The sequence below is a fragment of the Corvus kubaryi genome, unplaced genomic scaffold (genome assembly GCF_017639235.1).
Source record: "Corvus kubaryi isolate FWS band 111438036 unplaced genomic scaffold, C.kubaryi_AGA036_p1.0 37236, whole genome shotgun sequence".
NCBI lineage: Eukaryota > Metazoa > Chordata > Aves > Passeriformes > Corvidae > Corvus > Corvus kubaryi.
The window spans coordinates 2,334,621-2,352,708 of NW_024581067.1; the positions used below are offsets into that span (position 1 = coordinate 2,334,621).

Consider the following 18,088-nt stretch of genomic DNA (forward strand, 5'->3'; position numbering starts at 1 on the left):
TGGTGCGTTCGCTCAACTCCATCGTGGCCGTGAGCCAGAACATGGGCATCGGCAAGGACGGGCGGCTGCCCTGGCCGCCGCTCAGGTACCGCGGCCCGGCGCCGCCGCGCCCCCCGCCCGCACTACAGCCCCCAGCGTGCCCCGCGCCGCGCGGCAGCAGGCGGGCTTGGCGGGGCCGCGCGGGGCGCGCTGGGAGCTGTAGTGCGTGAGGGGGATGCTGTGTGAGGCGGGAAGGCGGCGGCGTGGCGGGACTGGGGCTGTGGGGTTTGGGGTGGGTTCTCTCTCGTGGCACGGCCGCGGGGTATCGCGCAGGTTATCGCTCATGCGAGCACAGCGGGGCCAAAGGTCCCGCCTCGGCCACGGCACCGGCCCAGGCCCCGCCCAACAGCCAGTCCCCGCGCTCCCGCAACACTCCCCTCATGAGTGGGGGTTTTTTTGTTGCAATTAGAGAATTTGCAAAAGCATTAGAAATGAGAGAACTTATTCTTAAGACACGTTGTAACGCATTTCGTGCTTCCCCGGCAGGAATGAGTACAAGTACTTCCAGAGAATGACGAGCACATCCCGCGTGGAAGGTAACTGTGTGGCACCGGACACCCAAAACACGGGACTCTGCGTTTCCCTGCCTCGGCCCTCTTCCTGCACACAGCCTCACCAGTATTTCAGCCCTCTGTAATCGTTCGGGGTAGATGAGGAAAGATGATTAATCACATATTTCAGAGGAGATGCAGGTGATCTGTTAGGAAACAATTTTCAAATCTTCCTTTCACCAGAAGAGTAGAAAACGTCATCAAAAGTTTACCTAACATACCTTTACATGAAACTTCAAGTTAAAAATGGGAAGGTTTTCACAAGCTGCTTAATTAGCGGTGTGGTTTGTTTTTTTCAGCCTGGATTAGCTTATCTAACTTGTTTGCTGTAGCTCAACCTTGGCCATTCGATCCACCCCTCTGACCCTTGCGGCAGTAATTTTGCTGAGTTTCCTGAGTGCTGAGCCATCCCCATGCACCAGAAAATCCAAACCATGTTGATAGCACAGAGCCAAAATACTGCAGTCATTTGTCAACAGAGTCACTCTTTCATGATTTGTGTAGCGGTGTTTTTATGCTGTTAAAACTCACTTGTTTGGTAAAAACTCACTTCTGGTTAGTTTGATACATTCCCTTGTTTTGATTAGGAGACTTACTCAATTTTCTGATTTGAAGGTCTGTTCCATAATGCACAAGGAATGTCTAATCTCATTTTGAAACACTCCTAAGCGAAGGACTTTACTTATGTTTTGGAGACCTGATTCAGCCCTTTGTAACCTTATATGTATAAAAAAAGGACAGAACACAACTGACAGTTTTAAGTCTTTTTAGATGTCTGCAAGTTGCATCTTACCTTGCACAAATAACCTGTGATCAAGAAAAAAAATACTTGAAATGCAATTTAAAAGAAACATTTTGCTCCATCCTGCCTGCAGATCTTTTGACAGGCTGTGATCGTGGATGCTAGGCAGGTAAACTGCTTCATAACCACTTCTGAATGGATTATGCTGCCATAAATGTTCACATCAGGGATGTCAGCATTGCCTCTGTTGTCTCTCAGCCTGGAAACTACGTGGAAAGAGTGACCATGCTGGCATTGTGTTTATTTCTCTGATAACTCCATCTCCTCATAAAGAGAAACATTCCTTTCCTTAGCAGTGTTGCATGTAAGAGGTAATCAGGTTATGAATGCTTGGGTTTGGTCAGTAATTAGATTTATGGGTTAATGTTATATGATTGAACACCTGTAGCACTTCGGCTTTGGATTAAATTTGACTGGTTCTTCTCCTAGAAATTATTGTGAGTTTATGAATCTGTGTGGGACTGTTCCAGTGTCAATTGCCTGACCAGGCTTTGAGCCCACAGACACGCTTCTCTCTGCCTGTGGCTCATCTGAGAACTGGGGCCTGAGCTTGTGCTTTTGTCAGCTGCTGAAGAGGGGCTTGGAAGGGAGGGGAAGTCCATCGGTGTCTCTAAACAATTCAAATCAATTCTCTCTTGCTCAGGTAAACAGAATGCACTGATAATGGGGAAAAAAACGTGGTTCTCCATTCCTGAGAAGAACCGTCCTTTAAAAGACAGAATTAATATTGTGCTCAGCAGGGAGCTCAAGTAAGTATGGTAAATAAGGGCCCTGTGAAACAAATAAAAACCTGCACCAAAAAATGTCAGTAGCGTTACAGCATGCAGTAGTTCCAAATGTAGCATTTTTGATACCTGGTTAGAAAGCATTTCTGCTGTTGGTTCTGAGTGTTATACTTTACTCTTAATTTTTAATTTTTTAAAATTCATTCACAAGGTAATTGTCATTACTTTGCATCATGAGTGCTACTTCTAGCTCTACTCACAAACCATTTGACAATTTTCAATAGTGTTTCTGACTCATGTATTTAACTGTATTTCTCTAGTTCCTGCTTAGATTGGTGGCCCTGAATCCATTTTTTGAAGTTTATTTTTATTAGGATTTGTGAATGAACTGTCCTTTTTCAGACCTCTGTTCTTGAATGCGTCACCCACAGTCACACAAATATTTTTAAATACAAATGTCCACTTGTTGTGGTTTATTGCTTTGGAGGGTGTTGGTGGATTTGCAGCTGAGTATGTGGGTGGAGAGGGAATATTGGCTTTTCAACTGGTTTTATTTTAAGGAAAATGCTTTTTTTAACATTCCAGAATTCAAGTCAAAATTTACATTTAATTTCTTGATGATCTGTATTTAATAATCTAAGTTTAATTTATAGATTATGTATTTACATTATAGTTATGTAAATTCCTCAGTTATACTTCTTCAAAAACATGTTAAAAAAATTCAGATTTTTAAGCTATAATGCCTCCTAAGTTATGGTTCAGCTGTGATCTGTTGAACAATCCTGCAGTCAGATGAGACTTCGAACATAATATGTCAGTAAAAGACACTTCAAAATAATTAACCAACGTGAAACATTTAGTTATTTGTTAATTCAGCAATTCACATTTTGTATCTCGTTTGTATTGATGATCATGATGAATTGTCCTTTATTTCCTTAGTAATAGAACTTTGCTTTTTCTAGGGAAACCCCGAAAGGAGCACATTATCTTTCCAAAAGCCTGGATGATGCTTTAGCTCTTTTGGATTCACCAGAGTTAAAAAGTAAAGTAGACATGGTTTGGATTGTGGGAGGCACTTCAGTGTACAAGGTACATTTAGCCTCCTCCTAAATTACTCATTTTCTGTGATGGGATGAGGATGAAGTTCCTATTACTGCTGCTTTAGGAAGTGTTTTCCCTTTATGTGGCCAGCAAACTGCAGTGATTGCAACAGAACAAGTCTCAAAGAGTAAGATCTCATCTCTCAAGTTCAGAATACCCATCCAGAAACTGAACATTGCTCTTGCCAATGGGCCAGTGTCACACAGTTGTTGTACTTTTGAGAGCTCTTCTTAAATACCTAAATTGCTAGGTTTTTCAGGCAAAGCCCATATTGTTATGTTTATTTTACTGAGCCCATGTTGTTATGTTTATTTTACTGAGATTGCTGACTGACCCTGCGAAGGATGTGAAAAAAAAAACGGAAAAGTGCTCCAGCATTTTTAGCCAGAGTATGACACTTTATACATGTAAATGGGGAAGAAAATAGGAATTAGAGAGAGCTGACAGGTCACAGTGTCATCAGTAATAGGAGATAATCATACAACAGAAGGTCACACTCACTCTGCTTTCCCATCTAGCAGTGTTCCTACTGCTCCCACTCCCTGGGTCAAGAATTGTAAAGCAAATTCTTTTTAACATAAAAGAAACAGTGCTGCTGTCCTTTAGTCATTACAAGCATGCTGGGAGATACACTCCAGTTGTTGTTTGGCACTCAGACATTAGATGTGTGGTGACAGTGCCATAGTGCACCTGGTGGAAGATTAGGGCTGATACTGTGCCTTGTTGTATGGGGTAGGAAAATGCATTTTTGTGGTGCTTCTTGCCCATTCCCTGCCACAGCCACGGGCTCAGCTGTAAAGAGCTATTGCTTCTGCTGCTTCTTCCAAGAGTACCTGTCTTGGAGGCTTCTACTTTAACTACTTTTCCAGCCTCTGGCTGGTATTATTGGTATAAAAGAATGCCATTTTTAGACCATTACTCACCAATACTCAGATTATAAATTGGCAGTTTTGATCAAGAGCAATTTCGGATGTACTATTTGAGCTGATCAGTACAAGGGAGTGAGAGACCTGGTTACCCTGGACGTGGAAAAGCATTGAGAGAGCTGGGAATGTCCAGTCTGGAGAAGGGAAGGCTCCAGGAGACATCAGAGGCCCTTTCAGTGCCCAAAGGGGTTCCAGGAGAGCTGGAGAGGGGCTTTGGGCAAGGGCCTGGAGTGCCAGGACAAGGGGGAATGGCTTCCCAGTGCCAGAGGGCAGGGCTGGATGGGATCTTGGGCAGGAATTGTTCCCTGGCAGGGTGGGCAGGCCCTGGCACAGGGTGCCCAGAGCAGCTGGGGCTGCCCCTGGATCCCTGGCAGTGCCCAAGGCCAGGCTGGACACTGGGGCTTGGAGCAGCCTGGGACAGTGGGAGGTGTCCCTGCCCATGGGACAAAGATGAGCTTTAAGGTTCTGCCCAACCCAAACTGTTTTGTGGTTCTAAAATTTCAGCTCTTTCCCCTCTTTCAGGCATCTAAGCTTAATTACATTAGAGAGAAATCTGACAGTTTTATACAGATTCCTGCACTCAAACTTCGTGATGTTAACCTTTGTGATGTTAACTGAAAGGGTTTGATGGGGCCATACACCTCTACCAAAACTGCAAGTAGTATTTTTAGTGCGTGTATTAAAGATGCACAAAGGATTTTACAGGACTATTTCTATTATACTATGTAGAAATGTGTGGGAAGTAAAATAGCAATTGGAAATTGAAGTGAATAGTTTTATTCAGTAGTTGTAGGTATTTGGTTTTAAAGCATTATTTTGATCTCACTAGTTTGTGTAGCTCAAAGGTTGAGAACTGATTTTGTTCATTAATACAGGCCTGTGTTTGCCTATAGAAAGGGGTACCCCATTTTGATCATTCAAGCTGTTACAGGACTGTCTTACAGAAAACCAAGTCTGTTTATACTTTCTACTGTCAAACTGAAAGGATGTTCACATGAGAGCCTCTTGCTGCCCCTTTAGATCAAGGCAAGCACTTGCAGGTGGCAGATTTGCAGGTTCCCAGTGGGATTTGCCTCCAACTTCTCTGTGATGGTTTTCTGTCTGACCCAGTCAGACTGTGGGCAGGGAACATGGTCTGTGCAGATTAGTTCTGTGGGTTGCTAACTCCTCGAGGCACAGTGATTTTCTGTCAGGATCACTACAAAATGGAACCACAGGCACCCGTGGCACTTAGGTGGGGCTGCTCTGACAGCCGGCTGGGCTGCTGTGGGTGTCAAAGGAGGAGCAGGAACACGTGGGGATTCTCAGGGCAGCACTGCAGCTGCTCTGCCCAGGTTGGTCTGTGGTCCTTGGCACAGCGAGCTCAGTCTGGTGACATCCCTTTGGGGTCCTAGGGAATAGGAAGCAGACCCAGAGTGGTACTGGATGTGAGGGTGCACAACTGAGGGCATCTGTCAGAAGCTACAGCAGCAGCTTTGCCATTGCCAGACAACACCTTCAGGGCCCACATCATTATTTGAGATGGCAGTATTTTGTCCTGTGGAGCCTTTTGACACACAGGCTCCAGAGCTGGTCTGGCAAACTGAGGAAGCATTTGCACTTCTTTTATGAAGGTGGGGACAGTGACACGGTTGGTTCATTCAGCTAATTAAACCATTTACCTAGAACAGAGGTCACCATCTGGTCTCCTTTGGGTTAAATTCAGCCTTCTTTGCAACACCTGTGGTCAGTCCCTCCCTGTGCTCTTCCCTGGCTTGTTGTGGTAATAGAGAGTTCTTGATGAAGCTGAATTCCTGCAGAGTTGGATAGCAGTTGATTTATTCTTCTCCTACAAAGCAGAAGTGCCTCTGTTTACAGAACACAACATGTTTTTATTTGTGAAGCAGATTATTATTCTTCTGTCATTTTGCAAGTGTGACTCTTCTTACCTCTCTGCCCTTAAAGAGAAACACTAGTACAAACTGGATGGACACCAGTTGGTGCAGTTGGATGCTTGTGTGCTGTGTATTACCCTTTCATTTTTAACTGGTCTCTAGTAAAGCTGCTTTTCTAGAAATTAACCTCTCAGCAGTAGTAACAATTAATTTTACTGGATTCCATTTGTTATTACTTGGTTCCTGTGCTTGTTGAAATAGTACCTAATAGCCCTGCTGCATGGTGAGTCACCTTCCACAAAGAGCATTGCTCCTTGTCGGTTTAAGGGAAAGGGAGGAACAGCTGCAAGCTTTTCAAAAATATATTGTAACCAACCCCAGTATAGCTTTTCATGGGTTATTTTAATGCCCACATCTGGAAGAGTTGCCTTATTTCGATCTCAAGACAAAATGTATATTCTTAACTCCTGAATTTGTTAGTGAAAAACTCACCTAACAAGTGTTATCTTAGAACATTTTCATCCAAGGAGCTTGGAAATGTAAAAACTTTCAGCATGTGTTACTATTTTGCCACAATCCAGAGATCCGACTTTGAAGTTCAACTAAGGGGTAACTTGATCTCTGGAATTCCAAAAAATACAGCACAAATCCCTAGCAGTGATATTAATAAAACTTCAGAACAAATTACCTTGAGGTGTGGGCATCTCCCACTGCCTAAACCTTCCTGCCTCTCAAAGAGATGTGATTCAGAAATTGCTTGTTGCGACTGGGCCTATTGTTCCTTTCTTCTCACAGGGCTATTCAAATTTTGTTGTTAACTTCTGTCAGATACCCCAGGCTCTGAGAATAGGTATTGCTGCCACTTACCAGGTGGAACTGACACAGGGCGAAATTATCCCTTTAGAAAGTGCTCTTCAGTGGAGTCCAAAAGAGGGGATTCAGAGTATAATTTTCACGGCTTTGCTAAAAGCCTGTGATACATAAAATTGTGCCTGAGTTTGTGTTGTTTCTAAAGGCAGCAATGGAGAAGCCAATTCATCATCGATTGTTTGTGACAAGAATCTTGAAAGAATTTGAAAGCGACACATTTTTTCCAGAAATTGACCATAAAGACTACAAGCTTCTAACAGAGTAAGTACCATAATGCATACCAGGCTTGTCTTCAGAATAATCTACTTTGAATGTTTAAGTGTTCTATTAAGGCTGTGTTAGTTTGAGTTAGAGGTGAATTTTTCCCCAGAATCATACCTTACCTACAACCTGGAATGGCACCACACTCTGCACAGATTTTCTTGGAACTTGCTGTGTTCTTCAACTTTCCTGTAATCTTTACAGTAAAGAATTGCCTATGTCAGTTTGCTTCAAAAGTAGCTTTTTCTTATTGTTTCCTGGTTTAGAATTACTCAAATATTTACTAAGCTTTGTAACTCTCAGTATGTTGCTAGTAAATAGTATTTGGCCTCTAAATGTCTTTGATTAATTGCCAAAGGTAAATTAAATGGGTTTGGCTGGAGAAGGCCTGAGCTTCCTAAGGTTATCCTTTTCTCTTGAGAAAATTACTCCTTCCTAACAAACATAGTAGTAAAAGGTGTACAAAAACTTACAGTTTCTGCCATTCACTGTGGTTTCTTCTGTATTATCCTTGTTATATTTCAGTTGTGCTTTTATATCCTCTCCAACAAGATTACATCCAACAGGCACTAAGGAGGCAGCAGAAATTCAGACACCTGCCTCAAGGACCAGGGAGGACCAGACCACCTGTTCCTGCTGCTCCTGTTTTGGCTCTCAGCTGGTTACAGACCGGCAATGGAAGAAATAGAAAGTATGAGGAGCCAAACTCTGCCGAGGTCACAGGAATGGATTAGCACAGCTCTGGGGGAGGATAGGCAGGGGCAGGGAAGAGGGTTGCAGGACAGGCAGGGTGGGTGGGGAGGATGAGTCACCTTCTCCAACTCCAGTATATTCTGAACTACTCTGTGCGCATTTGAGTGTCCTGAGAGCTGACCCAAAGCTCCCTCAGTCTCTCAGCTGTTCCTCAGGTATATGTTGTTTTTGGCCAATGTACTGAAATGAACATTGGCATTAGAACATGATTTTGTAAAATAACAGGTAATTTCCTCACTAAAGTGGAAACTGATGATGCCAAACCTTACCAAATAAATTTCAAATTTATCTCTCCCTCAAAGTCGGTATTACTCATACAAAATCCTTGTTCTTTCATGGGGAGATGAAAAGATTTTTGAAAGCATCTATTAATAAGAAGTGGTTTAGAAAACCTGGAAGATAGAGGAACTCTTTCTATGGTAGCAGTCACCTGCTTTAGTAATCTCCTGCAGACTTGTAAAAAACCTTGTCCTTAGCGTTTCCTCTAAACCAACTCAGGAAAAGGAAGGCAAGAGTAGAAACCAAAGTGTTCCAAAATCTCTTCTTCCTTGGCAGACATTTTGAATAACATATTGGAGGCTTTAATAAAAATGTTGGGTATTTCTTTATTAAGCCAAAAATGGGGTGGTTGTTTTGTGTTAGAATATGCTTTCTTGATATAAAAGGTGTGCATATAAATCGTGGATAGTAGTTAATATGATTCCTAAAAACTGTGTACCTGTTCTAAAGACTGTGTTTTCATTTGTTTTTCCAAACAACTTGCTTTTCTACTTGATTGGATAAATTACAGGTGAATCATAATGATATTCTTACCTACTTGCTGGCTTTTGCTTTTTCTTCTCCTCTCTCCCTAGGTACCCAGGTGTCCCTGCTGATATCCAAGAAGAGAATGGGATCCAGTACAAGTTTGAAGTGTATGAAAAAGCTGTCGTGGCACAATAAGTGAGGCATTTTGTACTTCCATGTAAGGGCAGGTATTTTAAATCACTTTACTGAGTGTAAAGATACATTAAATTTTTGAAGAAAATCATGCCTGATGGTAAAATACCTCAGAAGTGAATGGTTCCAAAAACCACACTCCACACTCTGAAGGTACACCCTGAAGAAGGGGGTGTGCAGTGTGAAGGAGGTAGATCTGAGCAGTTGCACAGCAAAGGTTACATGACACCTTGCATTGATCTTACAATCCATGGCAGCATCCCTGACAATTCCATGGGTGATGAAAGGCATTAGACTTTGTCAGGGCTTTTCTACTGAAACAAAGGGTTTTTGTATCTATCTCCTTGTTCAAAACGTCCAGCACTGAGAAAGCATCCATCCTCCCAAGTTTGACTGGGATGTTGTGTACATTTATAACAGCCTTTAAAATGTATTGGTGTAGAGGTAAAGGTAAGGAAGCCCAGCAGGAGAAGGGGAGTCTGGAAGCCTCACACAGCAGTGGAGGGAGGGATGCACTGATCTGGGACCTGTCATTGCAGGGCGGGTCCCTGCAGGATCACCAGTCCTGCTACAGAACCTGCTCCAGGTGGGCTCCTGTCCCCATAGGGCCACAGGTCCTGCCAGCAGCCTGCTCCAGCACAGGCTCCCCACGGGATCACAGCCTCCTTCCTGCATCTCCTGCTCCCATGTGTGCTCCCCCCGTGGGCTGCAGGGGAATCTGTGCTCCCTGGAGCACTCGCTCTGCTCCCGTCTGGCCTGGGGCTGCAGGGCTTTTCTCCTCTCCTCTTCCAGCTCCTCTTGCCACCGCTGTTGTTCCCCACAGGGTTTTCCCCACCTTCTTAACTCTGTTATCCCAAGGGTGCTGCTGCCACTGAAGTGGCACACAGCCTTGGCCAGCAGTGCCTCTGTCCTGGAGCCGGTGGCACTGGCCCCATGGGACATGAGGGAAGCTTCCAGCAGCTTCTCACAGAAGCCACCACTGTAGCCCCCCTGCTCCCCAAACCTGGCCTCACAAACCCAGCTCAATCTGGTAAAGAAGCTGTAATATTTCCCTAGCTTCACAGCTGTGTGAAAGCTTTGCTGCTCTCATAAAAAAGTCACTGTGTCAGTTTGACCGCAGCCACTTCAAAGTAGAAGAAAATACACATTGATTTCTTAAAGTCTGTGTTCCTATGTTCCCGCCAAGCATTATCAGTAAAGATGCAGTTCATTTGTCAGTGTGATTTTGAATAATCTATCTGACAAATATGGATTATAAGTAATAGTGGAGTAGTCCTGTTTCACCTTTATCAAATATAGTTAAATATAAAAATACTAAATATATTAAACTAGTATAATAATTTGCATTGATGGTCCCTTACAATATCAGCTATGCGCACCCCTTGAATTTTCCATGGCACTGTCGTATAACAGTAGCTGATAAAAAACATATTTTTTGCAACACCTGCTCTAAGTTGTCTCAGTTTTCTGTGTTTCCTTTGAAACTGTAAGCACTTCCCTGTATTGATCTTCTTGTTCCATGTGTGCTGATGCTACATCAATCGATAAAAACAAGTTTATGCTTACATTAATGCAGCAAGAAGTCTCCAGAGTTTTAAATTGACAGCACATTGTTGAAGGGGAGGAAAGAGACTGTTACCAGGGAGATGTCATGTTTTTTTTTTTAAATACAAGTCACAGTGACCCTGGCAAGAGAATAACCTCCCGAAAGTGTTTAAAACATACCTGTTATAGGTCAGTGTTGAAAGCTCTGACACTTTGCAAAATACTGTGTTTAGGACAACTGACATTTATTAAAAATGGGAGAAAAGAATTCATGCAATGTTGGCTGAGGCAAACATACATTAGAAAATTTGTGCCTAAGCACAGAGATATGGTTCACTGAGGCCAAGATGTTTTGTAGAATCATTTTAGTTTCAAAGAACTTTTAACTTGGATGCAAAAGCCTGCTGAGAACATAAGTGGTTACTCTTGATTCTTCGTGGACACACTTAGTCTTCTCCAGATTTAACTATGTCCTTTGTCAGATACAACAACAAATTAAGTTAATTTACATTTCGTGGAAATGCGAACTTCTGAGTCTCCTACTTGAAACTTTTCAGAACATAATGATGTTCCTTCAGCATGGCTCTCTGCCACAAAGATGCATTTTTGTTTGGTTTGTTTTTTAGTAGAAGCGCTGCATTTGGACAGCACCTTTTGTACCACATCTTTTCAGTATACAGAGCCCTATCGAGAACTAGGAAGATGCATTTGACTGCAGCGCAGCTGAATCCAAAATCATGTTCACCCTGATGACAGACACCCCAAGCACCACTCTTTAACCACACCAAGGTTAAAGGCTTGCTGTGCCAGGATGGGTAGGCAGAAGGGTGTGAGTCTGTGTGCTCAGCAAGCACATGCAGACTGTTTGCTGTCGGGTGTCTTGTGAGGATGGTTACCTGGCACCTGTTAACCTCCCCGGGGTAAAAATAAGTCTCTTATACTGTGGCTTGAAGAAAAAAAAACCTGTGTTCCAAATGCGTCTTCCCCATGTTTTGTTTACTCCTGTACCTCATTGATGAATGATTCCTTGAAAAGCCATAGATTCTCATTATGTCCAGTACAGGGGAAAATGTCATGTTTTTTACCCAGTTCCATGCAGCTAAGTGCAATGAATAGCATCATGAGTGACAGTGTAATTACCAATCACCAAGAAAAGTCTATACAGGTATAATTTAATCCCCCTCATTCATGCTTTCCTGGGAACAAACTGTTCCAAACATATTAAAATTTTAATTTTCAAGGATAATACTAGATTTAACAAGATAGATAAAACCAGAGGGTTTGGATAAAACGTGAAAAACAAACATAAATGCTTTTATTGCTTTTCTATTACTCATTATCTCTTATCTGACAGTGGACAGCGATTTCCATTTGGCAGTAGAAAGCTGATGTTTTCAGTAGTGTTAGAGCCACAGTATATTCAAGGTCAGAGCTGGGAACATTCCAACAACAAATCTCTGTCATGGACAGCAATCCATGGAAAAGAAAGGTACACTCTGAAAAATAAGTTCGCTAATTTAGCAAATAAAATACTATTAGTATTTATACAGAAGAGCAGGGGAAAAACAGGAAGGGGAGAATTGCAATGATTATCTTATTCAGGTTATCTGAGGGGAGCACTGGTAGCACTTGACATGACATCTTAATGGGGAACAGAAAACGGTGCTTGTCTTCGTCAGACAGCAGCTAGTTTGCTCAGGACTCAAACCTAAGCCCTAACTTACTCTGAGTAGTGAAAAAGTTATGCTAACAGAAGAAGGTAGGAGCAGGCAGAGGCAGCAGCTGACTTGGAGAGGGGAGAAGCTGAGGGAAGGATTGTTTGTTAATCGAGACAGAAAATTGGGTGAGTAGAGGTGACAGATGAGGCGAGAAAGCCTGGTTAAGTACAAAACTGGGAGATGCCTCCCTTGTTACTCAGGTGTGCATTAGCTGTCTCTGCTTGCCCTGGAGGGCTGTAGGAATGAAGCCAACCAAGCTAGGGAAGGCTGGCTGAAAAATCTGAAGAGCCAGGTCCTGAAACAGAAGAGTGGAAGTGGAGAAAGAGAGCTGAGAAGAGGAAATTGATGTTTCTTAGAAGGATACATGGTTTATCGTGTTGGTTTGCCCTGCAGCTATAATTACTAAGAAAACACTTTGAGAGTGGTGCGGGGTTTAGGACCTGTAAGATGCTGTGAAAAAGAATGTCATTAGTGAGGGATTTTCAGGATTTGGGCATTTGTGTGACTTTGTCAGCTCCACAGAAATCTTCAGCTGGACTTGCTATCCTGAGGCGCCTGCTCTACACTCGAGAGCGAGAATCCCAAACCAGAGCATCCAGTGCCCCAGGCGCTGTTGCTGTGCCCGGGCCAGTGCTCTTCTGCTTCCCTCAGTGGACAGCTTCTGCTTCTGGGTCTGCATGTGGGAAACCTGCTCTTTTCCCTGTGTCTTCACTTGTTTTCAGCTGGCTCTGGGGTGATCCTGGGTTATTCTACCCTCTGTTCTGTGCAAATCATTCTGTCTCCTTTCTGTAACATCAAAGCAAAATTCATATAAGAAACCTTTTGTTAGATTAATTGACATGGTTGGAAAAAGAATACGTGAGCTCTCAAGCAGAGTCCTATTCTGATTACATTTTCAGGACTTTTTTTCAAGTGACTTGGACAAGAGCTTACATTGCAGAAGTTGCCTGTTCATCTCCAATTAAATTGGGTCGGTTAAAGTAGATTATCTTTTCTCATACATCTTGTTTTGCTCTTTTGATAATTTAATGGTGTTGCTACAGCATTTGTATATCATCTTCAGTCCTTGAGCTGTAGTCCTCACCATTCTGTCCCTTATCTCTTCAGCTGTCCCATTGGATGGAAAATTTACAGAAATTCAGATAATTGGGCTGATCAAGAGAAGCAGGTATTTCAGAGATGTCTCTTAAGTATGTGCTTATTTCTGAATAACTGGTGGTGAAGTGTTTTTCTTGAAATTGGGCCATACATTTGCCTAAGTTAGCAAAGCTGTGGGTATTAAAATAAATATTTTGTTAAGTGATGCCTGCTGTGGAAAAAAAAAAAAGATGGGGGGGAGGGGGAAGTAAATACAACCTGAGACTAAACAGACCCTGAGAGGACAGGAAATGGATGATCCACCCTTACCAATGGAGCCCTAAATCAATGTCTTTTCCTTCCTTGAGGAGTTCAGTTTAACAAGTTCCTAATACCCAAGCAGAATCTTTTTCAATGAGCAGCCATTATTCAGAAGCCATAAAATCATTTATAAATTGCGTAATTGATTTGAGATGGACACGTGCATGAAAACAGAACATTTTAATGTTCATCCTTCCTCTGCAGCTTTCCACACAAAACCCTGCTGAGACCACTCACATTGGTTTTGGACAGCTGTCCCAGTGGATGGATTACCAGCCCTTCACTGGAGATCCCTGTTCCACCTCAATAACTTAAAATGGATTGGGCCACTGAATTGCACTGATGCTTGTTCAGTTGTACTAAGGAGCACTTTAGAAGCTTTTAGTCTTTTTAGTTCTGTATCGGTAGCTCATTGAACATGTCCGAAAAAGCTCCTGAAAATGATTTCTTGTGAAAACAGCTTAAAAAAGAGCTTCATTTTCACAAGAGCAAGAAGGAACTTTTAATCACTATACCGCCTCTTGTTAGGTTTTGCTCAAAAACGTTAAAATTTAGGTCTGGTCCCACCAGCAGTCCTAGGTGGAAAACCTCACTAATTTAACATATCTAAGTTTAGAAAAACTTTTTTTTTTCTTATTAATTTTAAATCCTTTTCTTCTTATGTCTGTTCAGTTGTTTGTCACAGTAAAAGGCAACCCATTCGACTGGAGTTCTTTACTCACTGAGTATGTTTGTGCGCATTGCTATTTCAGCCAGTCAAAATCAATTTCTTCAGTGTTGACTCTCAGTGTCTGTCATGAAATTATGGTTATCTTTCCGATGGAATCATGTAAATTCTGTTCCTTTTGTTGCAGACCAGTTTAACTTTTTTCTGCACAATTCACTCTGTTTTTTCCTAGTATATAATTCAGATTCTTTTAGAAACTGCTCTGGACATAGAAGTACACCCAGCATTCTGCTGTAATCTAAACAACAATTTATGAATGTGTGTATGAGAAAGAATCAGCTCTAAGGATGTTCACAGACTGTGGGAACTGGCAAAAGTGTTATCCCGTGAGCCCGCTGATTTATAGCACAGAGGAAGGTAGCACTTGAATTCTGCAGCATTGCAAAGACTTGTGCCCATGGAACAAGACATTTATTGCAATATATTCTCTAAAACTGTTTGAGGAAGCCCCGGTTCCATCACCAGTCACAATTACTCCTGCAAGCGTCACAAGTGCAATTCCCACACACATTCAGTTTTTTAATCAAAGTACTTGGCAATAAACCACCAAACACTTCAGAGATAATATCTTTCCAGGCAGAAAGCTCCATGTCATAAATAGCTAATTAAAACATGTGTGACAAAAACCAGGAGATACCTCGGCACTGGCATGATGTGACTGAAGGAAGAGGGTCATGCCAGACAGCGCGTCTGGCGTGCCTGAGGGGCCGCACAGAGCCTGTTAGCAGGGACTGTGCAATGCCGTGTGTGCCTCAAAATTGCCTGGCTAAACAAACCAATAACATAACAAGGTACTTCGCTGGATATTACACTGCACGTATGGGGGTTTTTGTGAGACACTTCATAGGCTCCTAATTCCTTCTGTTTGGTTTTGGTCATTATTTTTGAAGCACAAAACATAGCACTCCACTTCTCTCTTAGACCTCTCAACTGATGTCTCTACATCACGACCATAATCCCCCTTCAAGATTTTGAACAAGCAAGCAGCTGTGCCTGTTACATTTAAGAGATGTATTATTAAGAACACTGTTGTTTACAACATTACTGCATTCCTCTCAGCAAACAGTGCTAGTACAGTAAACATCTGCCTCTGTACCTAATGGTTTAGAACGTATTTAAGCTACCAAATTAGTATGTGATAAAAATGGTTTCAGGGTTTGGGGCTTTTTTTTAGTCATTCAACTAAACCAAGTTAATTATACTTCTATATTTTTCCATTTATTCACCATTTTCAAAGAATTCTATGCACTAATACATAATAAAGTAACTGAATTACTAGAATGACTTACGTTGCATTTTATCATGCTCAAAAATTTACATGGCAATGCATTAATATACAAGTAATTACATATGTAAGCAATCATGGCTCCTCCTTCCCTTGAATGAGATCTTGCTGGTGTAGGCCAAGGCTGGCCAGTACCAAACAGACATGATAGAGTGTTTACAATTTCTCATGGGAAGCAAAATCCAAAACCAGGGGAGGGGGTGGGGATGTCAGATCAAATTTAACTATTTCCGTTCCTTTTCTTTCTTTTACTTTCCTCTAAACAAAGTGAAGCAGATAACTCAGCTGATTCCCAGGGTCCCCAAGGACACAGAAAGGCCCCTCTGTGGTTGATACCACTCAGACCCCCACAGGCCCTCAGGTGTGCTCCGACTGCCAGCTGCCGAGCCAGGGGTTTCCACTCTGAGACCACCTTCCCAGAACAAGGCTCCTGGGCTCCAGGCCTGCAGTCCAGGGCTGGGCTTCCTGCAACTGGCTAGCAACTGGCAACCAGAAAACTAAGTACGTGCTTTTCGTTCCTGCCTGCCTGCCCGCCCATATTTGGGCACAGTTTATCAAGAATCACCCACCGGGGGCCACTCTGTGATCTCAGAAATGCTCATTAGGCCACGCGGCCTTGATGAACAGCACCTGGGCTGAGCTCCTCTTGCCTTATCAGAGACACTCTGTTCCCAGGATCTAGTGCTGGCTAATGAGCAAGTCCAAGTGGACAAACAGTTTTGTTATTGAACATTCAAAGAAAGTTACCAACCAGAATTGCAATCTGGGTGGAAAGTTGCTATGAATAAAGCCAACTCCCTTCTGACCCTGCAAACATTGGGCCTAAGTGAGACCCCCCAAGCTCTCCTGAACCTGCAGGGGCTGTGCCCAGCTCCTCTTTTGGAGCAGGGTCTCTCAGAGCCAGCCAATGCTCACGTTGGCGATGCTCAGAGGGCCAGTGCTGCCGACACAGCCTGCGCTGGGCCCACACTGCTCAGGGCTCAGCCCTTCACCCTTTGGGAAAATGCAGAGGCACCCACATGAGTCCTTCCCTGAGCTCAGGGGGATTCCCCACAGGTATGAACCTGTACATGGATTGTACACACCCTGTACAGGCTCCGGGTCTGTGTGCAAGTGACTGTGAATGTGCTACAGCAAATGTAGGAGGAATGTTGCTCTCCGATTCTTAAATGCATAAGACTCGTAAGTCCAGCCTATGAGTTACTGTCATGCTTCTAGTAAATTCTAGAGTCTTTTAAATTCTTTAAATTAGGCTATCAACTCAGTGCTGTTAAGTTTAGGTGCTGTTAAAATCTTTAGACCTAAAGCTTTGGTTGAGTCTGAGGCTATGTTTTGCAGGGAGGTATGCTCTGAACCCTGTAACTCAGTGAGAGGGTCTCCCTTATTCCTTTCTATGCTTACCCTTTCCCATTCTTACTCTTCGTCCTGTCCTCAGCCTCCACATATATCACTTTTGGTTGATTTTAATTTTAGATTGACTGATTCTAGATTTTGGTCTGTGTGCTTTAACTGTGTGGTAAGTAGTAAAATGAACCATGCCAATGAACTTTGTTGCACTTTCACTTTTACATGAAACCTGATTTGATGATACCTCTGCCAGTGATTCTTTGAGAAACCTAAGACACTCATTTGTGACAAACATTTTTAGTCAATTGAAATTAATATTAGAATTTTGTGACCATGGAACTTTCTCCTGGTACATATCCAGGTAGCCCAACTGTCAGTGAAATAGAGGCAAGGGATATCAAGAGGTGCAATAAACAAATATGTCATGTGCATATGCAAACATCTTTTGTGTTTTATAATAAAATTTGTGCTGCATGGATGTGTTCCCTGCTCTGGTTTTCCACTCTCCTTCACTTTTAACAGGAACTTCTTGATACCAATAGTTGTTATTCTATCCAACCAAGAGTATCCATGGTGATGTTTATAAGAAAAAAATCTAATTATCTTCATAAAAGTGTTCTTCCAAGAGCTGGTTTGATACACCTTTTTTTTGTTGGTCAATGATTCATGTTGGCTATCAAGCACAACAGCACAATGCAGGCAGGGATGGAAGGAGGAATAAGAAAGCGGACATTTAGAGCTGCAAGAACTACAGAAGTGGTACTGTTTCAGCAGCAGGAGTGCTGGTATATACACAAGTGTGCACTGCCTCTCCATCTCATAGAATTAACCCAACAACAGGACTGTGAAGAGCAGTAAACTCCTGAAGAGTTGGTGCTCAGTACCCACGATGTTCTGAGGCTGCATGACAAAGACTGTGTATTAAGAATGTAGATAAGGTGGAGAGGAAAAGATTAGAATCTTACCACAGGCAAAAAAACCCCCAAAACATTTGTGGACATTCTCCCAACTTAGTTTTTGAAAGAGAAGGTTAAAAGAGTAACTGAGGAACCTGCCCTTGGAATGCTGTTTGTCTTAGTGGCTTATTCATACCATTTTTCCAGCTCTTAGTCATGACGGCCTCTCATTGATCCTGACGTCCACTTTTAAAAAATAGCAAGGCACAAATCCCCTTCACAGTGCTCCTGGAACCTTCTCTTTCCTGTGATGCCTAAATCAGTCCTTTGC

The 18,088-nt window shown here is 42.7% G+C and overlaps 1 protein-coding gene across 1 annotated transcript; it reads left to right on the top strand.

Moving 5' to 3' along the window:
- Positions 1 to 2: 2 nt before the first annotated feature.
- DHFR (dihydrofolate reductase) lies at positions 3 to 8,932 on the top strand (the record flags this gene model as incomplete). The annotated part of the gene is made up of 6 exons (XM_042023043.1): positions 3 to 85; positions 526 to 575; positions 2,036 to 2,141; positions 3,080 to 3,206; positions 7,034 to 7,149; positions 8,757 to 8,932. Coding segments are annotated over 6 exons (570 nt in total), but the record flags the coding sequence as incomplete, so codon positions are not given.
- Between the last annotated feature and the right edge of the window lie 9,156 nt (positions 8,933 to 18,088).